This window comes from Sinocyclocheilus anshuiensis, unplaced genomic scaffold, assembly GCF_001515605.1.
Source record: "Sinocyclocheilus anshuiensis isolate Anshui unplaced genomic scaffold, SAMN03320099.WGS_v1.1 scaffold3611, whole genome shotgun sequence".
In the NCBI taxonomy this organism is placed as follows: domain Eukaryota; kingdom Metazoa; phylum Chordata; class Actinopteri; order Cypriniformes; family Cyprinidae; genus Sinocyclocheilus; species Sinocyclocheilus anshuiensis.
The window spans coordinates 1-12,578 of NW_015546250.1; the positions used below are offsets into that span (position 1 = coordinate 1).

The 12,578-nt window shown below is 34.8% G+C and overlaps 1 protein-coding gene and 2 long non-coding RNA genes across 4 annotated transcripts in view; all 3 read right to left on the reverse strand.

The window, feature by feature from the left end:
• Positions 1–644: 644 nt before the first annotated feature.
• LOC107701540 (uncharacterized) lies at positions 645–2,434 on the reverse strand. Its single transcript, XR_001635657.1, has 3 exons — positions 2,365–2,434; positions 1,089–1,284; positions 645–999 (listed from the first exon to the last, which is right to left on the reverse strand). It is a non-coding gene; the product is annotated as an uncharacterized LOC107701540 (long non-coding RNA).
• Positions 2,435–9,043: 6,609 nt separating this feature from the next.
• On the reverse strand, positions 9,044–10,325 carry LOC107701544 (uncharacterized). Its single transcript, XR_001635658.1, has 3 exons — positions 10,154–10,325; positions 9,931–9,985; positions 9,044–9,720 (listed from the first exon to the last, which is right to left on the reverse strand). It is a non-coding gene; the product is annotated as an uncharacterized LOC107701544 (long non-coding RNA).
• A 666-nt stretch (positions 10,326–10,991) lies between these two features.
• The window catches only part of LOC107701542 (complement factor H-like), an 87,008-nt gene continuing 85,421 nt past the window's right edge, over positions 10,992–12,578 (reverse strand). For both annotated transcript variants that reach the window (XM_016503585.1, XM_016503584.1), the window contains exons 12-13: positions 11,393–11,587; positions 10,992–11,254 (exon numbers count right to left, since the gene is read on the reverse strand). In XM_016503585.1, coding sequence (XP_016359071.1) covers positions 11,064–11,254; positions 11,393–11,587 — 386 coding nt within the window. In that variant the 3' untranslated portion in view covers positions 10,992–11,063. The remainder of the gene's footprint in view (positions 11,255–11,392; positions 11,588–12,578) is intronic.

Genomic DNA, 12,578 nt, shown 5'->3' on the forward strand with positions numbered 1-12,578 from the left:
TGAAGACCCTGCTACACCATCCTCTTCAGAGGGAGGAACATGACTCCGCTTGCCTGCGGGGAAAAAAAAAGAGTAACAACGTTTGAAATGTAATTTTAACTGCAGAACAATATTAATACAATATAACATACATTCAGACATTATTGCTGTAGAATGCTAGACAAGTCCATACTTCCTGTTTGTAAAGAGAATCAGTCAACCTGTGAGATAAATGAGCATCTTACGTTTTTTACAGGGCAGCTCCTGGTGCGCCTTAGGAGGTTTGCGCTTCCTCTCGATGTCTAGTGGGGGAGGCGGGTTAGGGGCATCGATATTTGTGGGCACAGCATCCCATTTAAATCCACCATGGCTGTAAGACAATGACATGATTTGCAATCCTCACTTATTATTATTTCCACTTATTATTATTATTACCTTTGTGGATCACTTGGAAACCGGCGAAACGCCAAATCATGGCTGGTGCATTGATAACTGCTGCAGTTTATTGCTTGCATTTCCCCCACTTGCTCTCTCGCATCTTCTAGTGACTTTCAGCAGTTTTCAGTCCAAAATGGCGGCAGCGCCTCCGCAGCGCCATCTATAGACTGTTGCCCTTATCACTACAGAGTTTCGCCTCTTGGGCTTCTATACTCTTTGATGACACCTCTGGTGGCCCACATTTCCCTGAGACTGTCATCCTGTTATCAAGAAAATGTGGCATCAATACATCTCAATATTAGCCAACACATATTGCCTGTAAAAATAGAAAGATCTGGCCAGTCATCCTCCATGTGAGCCACAGATCTATCTCTGTTCAGTCAGAGACCATACCTTCACATTTAGGAAAAGGGTTGCTCCATTCTCCATTTGATTGACAGGTGATTTTGTTCTGTCCTAGTAATGTAGATCCACTCCCAACACATGAAAGAGTTATTGTGTGTCCTGGTCTGATTGAGACCTCAGACCCCGGGTGTTCATCTGATCTCATGTTCTCTGTGAGTTTTGCAACCCATATTGCCTCTAAAAACAGAAAGATCAAGCATACTCCACATTAACATAATTGGATCTATCTTTAGCCAATCAAAAGCTTTTGCTTTCTGTGTGTTTACCATCACATTTAGGAAAAGGGCTGCTCCATTCTACATTTGACTGACAGGTGATTTCTCTCTGTTCTTTTAAAATCAGACCTTGTCCAGTGCATGAAAAAATTATAATTTTTTCCAGGTTTGACTGGACCCTCAATATCAGGGAGTCTCTCAATTTTTAAGTCTTCTGTTGTGTTCCACTGTAGAGGACATGTTGCCTCTAGAGAAAGCAGACAATTGGTCACATAGTTATCCACTCAGAAGCATTTATGCTTTATCTGGTCCAGTGTTTGGGAGTAATGTGCTACCAACTTCCAATGTGGTTTAACCTAACAATCACATTTTTTTTTGTCATATGGTATTGCACAAGCAGCATTACAGCTAGGAAAACTGAGCTAAAAATGAACTATACATCTATCCCTCACAACCTCACGGAAAACTCAATATAATGGTTTTATTTAATCAGAATATACAGTTACATTTAAGTGGCTGTTAATGGGAAAAAAGAGTCTAGTAGTTATGAAATCTACCAGTAGAGGCAGCGTGTGGCTCTGAAAACTCTTCACTGTCATGAAAGTCTCATGAAGACTCTACTATTAGGAAGTTTGATTCATATATATGAACCAATTAATTTAATTACTGTGCTGCATTTTATGTAGCAATATACAAAATAGTATAAAATAAAATTGCATCAAAATATGAAATCTTATAAAATAGAACGTATGACATTATAAAATATATACACAATATTATGCAACATAATATTTTGTAGTAAAATATTATATTATAAATTAAGATAAAATAAAAAATAAGATAAAACAATATTATTCAACATTATGCCAAATATATTTGTAGCAAAAAGCTAAATATATATAAAGTGTTTCAATACAATTGAAAGCAAAACAACAAAACATCAGTCAATGAAGCATGTAAAAAAATCTATCTAAGAATAATACTAGTAAAATATTACTACTATTAATTCTACTACTGATAATAATTTGAAAAGCGGTTAGGCTCATGACTATTAATTACGTTGTCTGCATTCACTCAAGTGAGATTGCAGCTTGTGCCTTATTCCCGTCCACTAGTGAAGGAAGCAGACTCTCAAATGCTCTCAGTGTTCAAGTGTAGGCGAGTGAAAACATCTGTGGTAAACTTATTCTCAACCTCTGGCGAGTGAAGTCTAACAATTTATTGGTCTGTGGCAAAAGATAAACATTTAGTCACCTAGTGTGAAATTTAGTCTCATATGAGAGTGATTTACTCACAATGTAGAGTTGTATATCATCTGTGAATTTACCAACACATTTAGGAAATGGGCTGCTCCATTCTCCATTTGTCTGGCAGGTGATTTTTTTCTGTCCTTGTAAAACCAGTCTATGACCAACACATGAAAATGTCAACCTATATCCATATCAGATCAAGTCCTCAGGGAAATCAGGAAGTCCCTCCACTCTGATGTTTTCCTCTGTGGTGTTTCGGTCGCATGATACCTCTAAAGAAATAAAAGTTTCAGGAGCTCAGATGGCATAACCACCAGAACGGTTATATCAGGCTGCCCAGGATATTCACAATGTAAAGTTTGTAAAATTTCTGATGTCACCTGCATTTTGTGGAAAATATAGGGGTAAATGTACCCTTTACTTTATTAAAAAAGGTTCCTTTTTGGAATCTTTTGTTACATGAAGAACCTTTCCATTTCACAAAAGATTCTTTATGGTGGAAATATGTTCTCGAGTTTATTAAAATATTTTTTCACATTAAGAAAATGGTTCTTTTAAGAACTGAAAGGTTCTTTAGAGAACCCAAAATGATTCTTCTATGGCATTGTTGTGAAAACCCCCTTTTGGAACCTTTGTTTTTAATGAGTGTTTGGGCCCTCCCTCGCCATGGGCCCCTGTTACTCTGTTCCACTATTACCCCCTGTCCGGCACCCCTGTCTTCAGGCAGCTCACAGCGTTTGGCTGATGATGAATCAGAAGCAAAATATACAATTCAAAGTTCTGAGAATTCAGTTTTTGAAGGCCAAGGAAATGATTGCATGATAACAAGTTACTCAGGTTACTTCAAATGCATACAATTAGATTTAAAAGTATTGCACAGCAGTCCAGAGATTTATAAATTGTATGTGTCATGTATACCCACGTGAACATTTTTCACCACGCCATTTAATCCAATTATTACCGCTACACTTGTAGATGATTTTAATCCGAGAGGCATAGCCAAGTACACAATTGTAGTCAAGTTTGTCACCATCAGAGTTTTTTTTTTTCTGAGCTTTCAGCAACTTCTGCATGCTCTACCTCTGGGATCTCAGAGAAATCCAGACAATTACAAAATGACATCACTGCTGTAATTTTTGGATGTAATAATTGAGTAATTCTTTTCAAAACGGAATGCCTTACAATTTGGTGTAGAAGCATCAACAATGAAGCATATCCAAAGATATTAAAAAAACATGACCTGATTTCATTTTCCCCAATCTGTTAGTTGGCTCACACTGGAAGATGAAGAAACTCTACAAACAAAGTCTTTAACTGAGTTAATATTTGTCAGTTCTGGGCAGGACTTTTGTTTGCTGCATGATGTTTATTTAGGATCACATAAGGGGTATTTGTATGTGAAAAAAGATGTTTAATTTGTCTAAATGCTGCCGATGATGATGATCCAGGTCCAGGTTTACATTTTTTTTTATTCATTACATACAAAGTAAATTATCAGCAGTTCTCAATAATTTCAGTGAAAACTGAAACAAACAAACAAACAAACAAACAAACAGAAGAGAACATAAGGAAATACATGAAATTTTAATATTTCATGTACTTTTTATGCCATAATTTTTCTTTGTAAACTTTGTAAAGAAAATTGCAGTTTGAATAAGTTTCAAAGTCTACATATGTATATGTACACCCCCCCCCCCCCCCCCCCCCCCCCCCCCCCCCCCCCCCCCCCCCCCCCCCCCCCCCCCCCCCCCCCCCCCCCCCCCACTGGAATTGATGTTTTTGAAGGTAGATGAGGCAAAGCTGTGGACCAAGTAAAATCATTTGCAGGGATCTTTTGCTATTTCACAATTTATTTATGTCTCGTTGTTCAGCAAATCAGAAGCTGATTATATGAAATCGTTTACGATTAAATTACATTTTTTCTCTCCTGTCTGTCTGTCAACAGGGCATTTTAAAAATAAATAAACATATTCTATAGTCAGTGTTGTGACGGTTACTTTGGGAAAGCAATAGGTTACAGATTACAAGTTACCCTATTTCAAATGTAATAAGTAGTTCAGCTATCTCAATTACTTTATTAAAGCAATGTAACTGATTGCATTCGATTACTTTTTGATTACTTTTCAAATTTACGAATGAATGTTTCCAACTGTAAATCATTTTGAAACATGTAAAGCAGGCAGGGTTAACCTTACAGTAGGTCTCAAGACTCATTACTGTCAGACCTTCAAAATCCTTCATCACTTGAATTAAGATTATATTAATTTAATTTTAAAGCACAGCCACCACGAAATCAGACGTAAGCATCACTTTTTACTTTGAGATCGTTCCGAGGTTAAATACAGATTTAAAATCATAACAAGATATAGTTTAATATCTATGATACAGTTTTTGAAATCAAATCTTTGCATAGCTATGACAGGAAACACAGGCATCTAACAGTTAATCTTTAAAAAAAAAAAGCATATACATAAACCCAAATAGGAAATAAAACAGTTATCATATAAACGTGTCCTATTCTGTGTCCTAAACTCCTGAAACACTGGTGTCTCATATTTTAGAGCAGTCAATGCAATTTGGGAAAGAAATCAATTAAATCTGTATGTGGGTGTGTATGTGAAAATATTTAGATGTAACCCCCTATCCAATCTTTAACATTTTCATAAAGTACCTGTAATTTAATTACACCTTTTTTTCTCAGTAACTGTAACTGATTACAGTTACATTTATTTTGTAATGAAATTACTTAACTCCATTACATGTAACCAGTTACTTCCCCAACACTGTCTATAGTATATAGTATAGGACATAAATGAGCAAACTTATTTTATTATATGTAAGATATAACAAGCTGATTTAACTGTAACATTATTTCACTCTCATTTATGTCCTGTAGAACTTATTTGTTTTCAACTAGTGCAGATTTTTTTTTAAACAAATGTTAAATACTTTTTTTTCTCAGTAGAATAGAATAATCACAAATATTCTCACAATTTCTTTAAAAAGCAGAAAGAAAGAAAAAACACTATAATCATAAAATAATCAATAAATATGTCTAAAAAAAAATTGTGTTAAACATGATTAATTATTAAGTCAATTTTGACAATTGTAAAAAATTATGTTTCTGAATATTTTGTTTCCAATTTGAAATTCCATGCTCTAGTATGCAAACTGATTACTTTTGGTTCATGTAAGACTTAGTTCTATAGAAATAAAATGCTTAAAAGAGTTTCCTTAAAAGAAGAAATGTATTCTATTCAACCTCTTTTAAGTTAGTAAAACCCCAAAATGTAAATAAAATGGGAGGAAATAGTTGAATGTAAAAAGAAACCAAACTCGGTGTAATAGTTTGAATTTCAAGCTGTATTCTGAAGCGACGTTGACAGTCTGTGTATGAGTTGCTCCTACTGCAACAGTGTGTTTCTCTATTTCCATTCATATCTGAAGAATCATCAGATCTTAATACAGAAGATTATGATAAATAAAGTTACAGGCAGTTGTTTTTATCAGTTTACATGCCAAAAGATGCTTATCAGAATATTACAGTTTCTTTATTCAATTCAAAATCTGCACTGGATCATAAATTCTGAAAAAAAAAAAAACAGCTTTATTTTGTTAGAGTGCTGGAAACTGAAAACTAAATGCAATAACCTGACATTTGTTAAACTAACAGAAAACACATTTTAGCTGGTTCACAAAAAAAAAAGAAAAAAAACTTTTATCTAAACATTGTTCTCCAACACGTAAACATCTTAAAACCAAAAAAACTTCAAATAAGTAGCCTATGTTAACACTTAAATACAATTATTTTGGAGTAGAAAAGATCAAGCCAGAGGGAAAAACTATTTTCAGAGCTGGAGAAAGTGTGGAGATCACCTGCTCTGAAAAAAAGCTGACTGTATGATACAAAAGAAACCAGCAAAATTTACATGCCAAGATAACGGGGAGTGGGATTATGAGCCTGTTTGTGCAGGTAAGATTATAGAGAAACATTTCTGGATTTGGTGATGAACTCACTGCATGTTACTAAAAGCATGTGAATCTTGTGTAAGATATTAGATGTGGAGTTCCACGTGACCAGCATGTGTCTAGACCGTACTATTACTTCAGGGAAGATATGAAACTGGGAGCAAAACAATATTACTGAACTTGAACTTCAACCCTGAGCTGTGTCCAATCAGATGCTCTCTAGAATCAAAATCAAATTAGTGTTTCTGTACCAATGTGCTATACTTTCCCTCCCATAAAAAAGCCTGCTTGAAATTTAAACATAACTTCTTAAGACAATGATGAAAATCTAAACTGATAATGAATAAAATGTCTTTGAGACAGGAGAAAAATTAATTGCAGGCAAAATCCATCTGGACATAAAGTGGACACTATTATCTTGATTTTTAATGTAAAAGTGGGCGCCGCCAATTTTAACTTAAGTTCAGTTATTTTAGCTGTACAAAAAAAATTATGCTGCTTGATGTTGCAAACTGTTGTTTGTTATCATATTCTAATTTATTATCATAATCATAAACAGATAGGTTTGTAGTGCAAATAATTTAAATAGTTTAATAAATCGGATGTCTCGCGTATTTACAGGAAAGAGTTTATGTTTGCGTTGCAAAATAAGGTGAATACAAAGCTTCTCAAAATGTGTCTGATACTATTACTTGTTTAGGTAAGATCGGTCCACAGCCTCTGCTGAAAATGGAGACTTTAGCATCAGGAAAAAAAGATGCAAGCATTTATATGTGCTGGACAAACAACAGGACTATTATAAGTGTGAGAATGGGAAATGGGAAACTCCTCTAAAATGTCTGAGTGGATCTTTCTTTTCCAAATGATTCTCTTGATTCACTTCCATCATGTAGTGTTTTGAATTTTGTGTTCAGTCAGTTGTATTTTGTTTCTGTCATAGAGCCGTGTGAAATGACACCTGCGATTCTTGAAGCACACAATATTAAACCTGTCCAAGAAAAGGAATATTTACGCATTGGTGACAATCAGGAAGTTTACTGCAAGAAAGGCTGGGCGAGAACATCTATGACGTGTTCTGATGGAAAGTTTATGTGTTTGTGTATTTTCATTCCTATGTGAATGAATTAAAGTCATCAGATGTGCCTGCAGCTGATCTAGAGTCATCTTTTCCATCCTGCTAATAATCAATCTCATATTATTTGTTGAGGTTTGAATTTATGTAGGTTCAGTTACAGGCAGCTTTACTGAATAGAAAGTTCAGAAGTACAGTGTTTATTTGAATTAGGAATAGTTACCATCAATCTTGATTAATGTAATGCATCCTTGCGGTGTCTTTTTTTTTTTAGAGATTTTTATTCTTGCTTTTCTTCAGGTCAATAATACAAGTTCAAAACAAGCTGGAGTGAAACATTGAGATATGAAACTATAAAACATTTTACCATCTAATTGTAAATAGTTAAAGAGCGTTGTTAGGCGTGCCACGCAGAGATTACGTGCTTTTATTGCATTATTTTATGAAGCACATTTAAGTGCAATTCCGCTAAATGACAAAATCCCTGACACAAGACAAAAATAACTTTGCGCTTATTGCATCATGAATAAATGAGGCATTTTATGTAACCTATGAATTCATGTTAATAAGTAATTCCCAGTAATTCTTCACTCACTGTACTGTAAGCTACACTATCATTAGCCATTCTTAAATTTGACTTAGCCAAATGTCTGAGAAACAAATCAAGAACTCAGACAGTACACGATTTCAGACGCATCGGGTGTGAGGCAACTCCCTTGATCAGCAATGGAGCGAAAGGCCTGGTCGATGAGCTTCAGGATCTTCTCACACATGCGCACTGTGTGTGACCGATATCTTTCACTCATACATTCATGCCTGTGACGTAATGTTGACAGTGTTCGTAGCTCATCAGTGGTGAAACTATATTTTGTGTATGTAAACTACATCAGTTGTAAATTTTGAAGTCGTACTCAAACAAACAAAGCAACTGTTATATCTGTGTCTATTCTGATCATAGATCTGGGAATTGTACCCTAATAAAATCATGATTATGCTCCGTTTTTTATGTTTTTAGAATTACGCACGTATGGATTTGATTTACGAACACTGCTTTTGACAGTCTTTATATTCCATACTATACACGATTTTATGCCAGATTTTCACTCAGCAAAAGTTTTCTGGAGATTGAGACAAAACCTCCAACATCTGAGGCAAATCGGTGCTCGTTTAAGTGAGTGATGATCGTATAGTGTAATTTATCAAAGATGTGAGAATTCGCCAATGTGTCACCGATGCGATGCCTAAGACTATGGGCGAATTCCAAACGTTTTTTTTTTACACCCTTGAAGGGCATTTCGGGAAGGGGACAGCATTAGTAGGGCCGTTCCAAATGAAAGTGAACAACTGAATCCCGTCACGAAGGGCATTTCCAGAAGTCCGTTAGCGAAGGGAACATCCGATGGTCACTTTGTGATCATGTGATCTTTGGTTACGAGATCTTGCGATGCATTTTAAAGCAAAGTTTAAAGCAAAGTCACTTCACATACAAATGTAACTAGAATAAGTACATTTGTCTTTATTTTAATGTAATACAAAATTAAATCATACATATTTTTACAATACAAAAAAAAAAACAATACATATTTGTCGTCAGAGATAGAAATATGATTTTAAGAAGGTTAAGAGGTAGTGTAAGGAAGTTTAGTTTGAAAACGTTTAATAGTAAATAAGACACAATTAGACAACATTTGAATAAAATAATAATAAGAAGAAATATTTATTTGCAACAACTGATGGAATGCTGAATGCTGCACACACAAGCAGTGTTGTCAAGGTAACATTTGTTCAGTCACTGGTCAGTCATTCCCTTCACCAAGGGAGATCCAGGCACTTATACGAGACAATAATGCCCTACACCCTTCTAAGAACACACTTCAAGAACTTTGGCCTGAGAGACATTTTGTTTAAATTATATCGGCGGTAGCCTACAGCCAATCAGACAGCACAATAGAAGGCGAGGGTGAGGAGTCTTACATCATGTGCGTGTGTTTTGTAATTGAAACAGCGTTGTCAGGGATTCTTCCAAGTGGACTGTTGTGTAATGTGTGACCCCACATTGATTCTCCTTCTTTTTTTGTATTGAGATTGTCATTTATATATTTACCGTTATAATTATTACCTACATTATGACAAACATTTTAGCAGCATTATGTAAAAACCTTTACATTTACAAATATATTACTATAGTATTTCTTCATACCTCCACATTTCGGATATGGATAATCCCATTTTCGATTTGACAGGCATTCAATTGTTCGTTGGCCTTGCATCTTCAGGGTCACATCTGTGCATCAAAAAACTAAAATATTTCCAGGTTTATAAGGTGAAATTATATCTGGATGTCCAATTAAAATGTCAACATTGATGAGCTGTTCACCCTCACAGGTAACTTCTGTATATGAAGGAAAAAAAAAAATCAATCATTATAAAAAGAAAGCTGTTACAGTTTTACTGCAGTAAAGAGCAGTTGAATGAGAACCCAATATATAAATTCAGACATTATAAATAAACATGATATGCAAACATTGTATTATTATTTATTGTGCAACACATTGGATGTTTAAAACTTCTGGTTTAGTTACTCTGTGTATCGATGTGTTACCTTGAGTATTTGTTGAGACATCCATGAGAAATATCTAACAATATTTTATTTTAAGCTGTAAAACACAAATAGCTTAATACAGTTTCCAAAACAGTATCGACTGAATCACCTACCAAATATTTAGTCTTTAAAGGCTGATTTACTTTCCTTAATTAACACAAATCAATACAAAGATTTCTGTAGTATTAAACATAAATTAGTACCGATGAAAACCTCAGATTACCTGTTTTCCAAAAGATGTATTCATGATCAGTCTCAAGCGGTGGTGATATGAATCTTTGAAGTCTGTGTAATGTAGCTGAAAGCAACCGTCTCCTTCCCTCTGTCCCACCAAACAGGACTCTGCTCCACCCCACAATGATTTGATGAAAACTTGATAGCCTTCTTCCTCACAAATTGATGTTGCAATTAAATTTGCTGACTTTAGTCTGATTCTGATTAGTCTATTCTGTCTGAATACCAAATGGCTCAGTAATTTTCTGGGCTTCATCTGAACAGAACTGTAACTTTGTCCATGTTTGTGCAATAATATTAGCATTTTTTTTTGAAGAGCCTAAAAAGAGTTGATGTATTTTACATAGATTGTCATCTCTGAAAGTGCAGAACATTTCATATGGCATGGCTGGCATTCCAGTTTGTCTTTTTAAAAGATGATGATGATGACTGTGTCAAATCTCCATAAAGGATGCATAGAAAATGTGTCAATACATGCATATAAATATTAAAAGGTCAATTATTTATGTATTATTGCTCTTTCATATAAATCATGATCATAATACATAAAAGCATGTAAATGGTGGTCAAATTTGTAATCAGTGGGAAATTAAGAGCATCGTTTCATTATGTCACAAAGGTTAAAAAAATGTAACTTTGTCTTTGGTCTTACAGAGTTTTTTCTTTTTCTTTTTATTATTATTTTATTTTTTTATTTTATTTAATACATATTGTATATATCACTTAGCTGGCATTAAATGGTTTAATGTCGCTTGTAACATGCACATTTTAAATGTTGCTTTTAGCATTTCTTTAGTTTTACTTGCAATAAATCCAAAATCTAGAAATTGAATTGGGAACAATATTTTTTTATTTGCTACATTTGTTTTTGTTGCTTCAACAATGTTTTATTCCCACTGTCACTCACACACAGGTAAAGTCATCACTCCATCATTACACTGTTGTCTTAGGGGAACACCTCCTAAAACTTTGCCCCTCTTACACACAAAGGTGATGTGATCATCATGTGGTGCGAACATCTTTTGTCGATTAACATAGGCCAACTCTATACGTTTTCTTTCCATTTCCTCCACCGTCACTGTACAGGGCTCTGAAACAAACCCAGCATGTCTCTATCAGTGTCACAATATACATTCATTAACTAATCATCACAACCTACAACTTCAACTGCAAGACTACATCATGATGTGTTTATATGATATATATGGTGAAGAGTGTTCATACTTACTTAAACACCTAATCTTCCCTCTCCATTCTCCTTGCACACAGGTCAAGTAGTTGGAGAAAGGTGGACGCAGATCCAATGTGTATTTATTAAAGCAGCTGTATTCAGCTGTCTCCCTTGTATTGTATTCATCTTTTTTCAATTCTATTGTATCTGCAAAGTTCACGTCTGGTGGTGGTCCACACCTGGTGATCTGACCTAAAGCATAGAACATGGTATATATTTAATACACATTAAAAATTTGAGAATGAGGTAATCGGAATAAAATGTTTAAGAAAAAGACAATATGTTGAAGAGATATTCAGAATATAATATGATATCATATAATGATATGATATACACACATATGATATAATGTAATATGTTATAATAAAAACTAGATCCAAATTAAATTCAGAAACTAGAAAATTTGAGTCGTGTTTGTTTATCCATGCAAACTAGTTTATAGTTTGTTTTGTGCTGTTGCTAGGCTGTTCTGGGTGGTTGCTAGTTGTTTGCTTCTTGGCTCAAGTGACGAGAAACTTGTGTGCTGATGAGTTTTGTACCAAACTTTAGCATCTACTTTAAAATGAGCAATAGTGATGCTTGCAGACACTGCTAATAAAACTCGACTAAGTAAACCTGTGACCAGGGGCGTAGCCATCATTTCAGAAGTGAGGGGGACAGAAATGTTATATATAAATATATATACATATATATACAGGTGCATCTCAATAAATTAGAATGTCGTGGAAAAGTTCATTTATTTCAGTAATTCAACTCAAATTGTGAAACTCGTGTATTAAATAAATTCAATGCACACAGACTGAAGTAGTTTAAGTCTTTGGTTCTTTTAATTGTGATGATTTTGGCTCACATTTAACAAAAACCCACCAATTCACTATCTTAACAAATTAGAATACTTCATAAGACCAATAAAAAAACATTCTTAGTGAATTGTTGGCCTTCTCGAAAGTATGTTCATTTACTGTACATGTACTCAATACTTGGTAGGGGCTCCTTTTGCTTTAATTACTGCCTTAATGATATAAACGGGAATCACCCACGAGCTGTCCCGCGAGCCGTCCCAGCGCAGCGCAACGATTTAACTCGATCGCTTTGTTCTAAGCAACGGGGGCATCCCGGGGCTCGAAATTTACAGGGTAGGAGGGGGTAGTGACGCTGGGTGTAACTAAAAAGGTGCCATTAC